General features: G+C 51.0%; 1 protein-coding gene across 1 annotated transcript in view; it reads right to left on the bottom strand.

Moving 5' to 3' along the window:
- Positions 1-2,450, bottom strand: part of cfap69 (cilia and flagella associated protein 69) — a gene marked incomplete in the record, with an annotated part of 17,496 nt that overhangs the window by 3,430 nt on the left and 11,616 nt on the right. The window contains 4 exon segments of the mRNA XM_014025677.1: positions 256-374; positions 448-563; positions 640-792; positions 925-1,207. Coding sequence (XP_013881131.1) covers positions 256-374; positions 448-563; positions 640-792; positions 925-1,207 — 671 coding nt within the window.

Raw genomic sequence — 2,450 nt, 5'->3', positions numbered from 1 at the left:
CCTCTCCACTGTATATGTTCAGAAATGTTCAATAAAAAATAAGTATAAAAAAAAAAAAAATTAATTCAGATACAAAACTTTAAATTCAGTTTCAATTTAGTGAAATTTGTTTTCAAACCAATGCATTCAGATTCAATCCTGCTGGCACAAGATTTATCACATAGTTTTCTGTTTGTTTGTTTGTTTGTTTGTTTGTTTGTTTGTTTGTTTGTTTGTTTGTTTGTTTGTTTATTTGTTGGTTGGTTCTGAACTGACCAAACACAGTCGACTGTGCACAGAAGCAGCCTGTCGTGTCCCAAACCGCTGCAGAACCTCTCCGAGCCTTTCTTCAGGAAGTCCACCAACACCTGAGCTCCGTGTGAGCCGAACAGCTCCTGCAGGACCACAGTGTGAGTGTTTGTGAGGACACCTGAGCAGAGAGGAGCTGACAGCGTCGTGCTGCTCCACCTGGTGGTGCAGGTTTGTCTCACAGAGCTCTGAAAGGATCAGCTGAACGTCACACATCATCTCCACCCTCAGAACCTCCTCCAACTCTGAACTCGCTTCCAAATGGATCAAAACACCTGAGGAGGGAAATCAGCCGAGCTGTGAGTGACCTGAGGTCGTCACAGGGTTCCACCTGGGTCTAACTGCACCCACCCAGGAGCTGGCTGATGGCCCCCTGGTCACACAGGTCCTGGTTTATAGACGGGTCAGCCAGAGATGTGATGGACCTCAGAGTTCTGATGCAGCATCTCATCAGAGCCTTTCTACTGCCTCCTCCTCCTCTGGTACCCCCACCAAGGAGACCATCTGAAACCAGAGGAATCCCCCTGAATAAAATCACTTTAACATGTTAGGGTCAAACACAGGAAGGAAGGTGGACAGCTCTGTAATCAACAGGTCAAAGGTCAAAGGTCAACTCAGAGCAGCAGGGGGACCGACCTGCCTCAGTGCACCGGTCCAGCAGGACCAGCAGGTAGATGTTTCCCTGACAGGACATGTAGTCCACCAACAGGAGTGGAGCCAAACAACTGAGGATGACCAGGGCCTGCACCTGCAGCTCCTCCTGCACCTGCAGCTCCTCCTGCACCTGTAGCTCCTCCTGCACCTGCAGCTCCTCCTGCACCTGCAGCTCCTCCTGCACCTGCAGCTCCTCCTGCTGAGGTGGACCCGGCAGCTCCAGCAGCCTCAGCAGAAACATCAGGACTTCTTCTTCTCTGCAAAGCTGGAGGAAGAGAAGTCCGAGTCGTCACTCTGACTCCTCACTCTGACTCCTCACTCTGACTCGTCACTCTGACTCGTCACTCTGACTCCTCACTCTGACTCCTCACTCTAACTCGTCACTGACTCGTCACTGACTCATCAATCTGACTCCTCACTCTGACTCCTCACTCTGACTCCTCACTGACTCGTCACTCTGACTCCTCACTCTGACTCGTCACTGACTCCTCACTCTGACTCCTCACTCTGACTCGTCATTGACTCGTCACTCTGACTCATCACTGACTCGTCACTCGTCACTCTGACTCCTCACCCTGACTCGTCACTGACTCGTCACTCGTCACTCTGACTCCTCACTCTGACTCATCACTGACTCGTCACTCGTCACTCTGACTCCTCACTCTGACTCGTCACTGACTTGTCACTCTGACTCCTCACTCTGACTCCTCACTCTAACTCATCACTGACTCGTCACTCTGACTCATCACTGACTCGTCACTCGTCACTCTGACTCCTCACTCTGACTCGTCACTGACTCGTCACTGACTCGTCATTCTGACTCCTCACTCTGACTCGTCACTGACTCCTCACTCTGACTCCTCACTGACTCGTCACTCTGACTCCTCACTGACTCCTCACTCTGACTCCTCACTCTGACTCGTCACTCTGACTCCTCACTCTAACTCGTCACTCTGACTCGTCACTGACTCGTCACTCTGACTCGTTACTGACTCGTCACTCTGACTCCTCACTCTGACTCCTCACTCTGACTCGTCGCTCGTCACCGACTCCTCACTCTGACTCGTCACTGACTCGTCACTCTGACTTCTCACTCTGACTCGTCACTCGTCACTGACTCGTCACTCTGACTCCTCACTCTGACTCCTCACTGACTCCTCACTCTGACTCGTCACTGACTCCTCACTCTGACTCGTCACTCGTCACTGACTCATCATTCGTCACTGACTTGTCACTCTAACTCGTCACTTGTCACTGACTCGTCACTCTGACTCGTCACTCTGACTCCTCACTCATCACTGACTCGTCACTGACTCCTCACTCTAACTTGTCACTCGTCACTGACTCTTCACTCTAACTTGTCACTCGTCACTGACTCCTCACTCTAACTTGTCACTCGTCACTGACTCCTCACTCTAACTTGTCACTCGTCACTGACTCCTCACTCTAACTTGTCACTCGTCACTGACTCCTCACTCTAACTCATCACTCTGACTCGTCACTGACTC

The sequence above is a fragment of the Austrofundulus limnaeus genome, unplaced genomic scaffold (assembly GCF_001266775.1).
Source record: "Austrofundulus limnaeus strain Quisiro unplaced genomic scaffold, Austrofundulus_limnaeus-1.0 Scaffold490, whole genome shotgun sequence".
Taxonomy (NCBI): domain Eukaryota; kingdom Metazoa; phylum Chordata; class Actinopteri; order Cyprinodontiformes; family Rivulidae; genus Austrofundulus; species Austrofundulus limnaeus.
The sequence above is the reverse complement of the archived record's forward strand: the minus strand, read 5'-3'. Positions and strand labels throughout refer to the sequence as shown.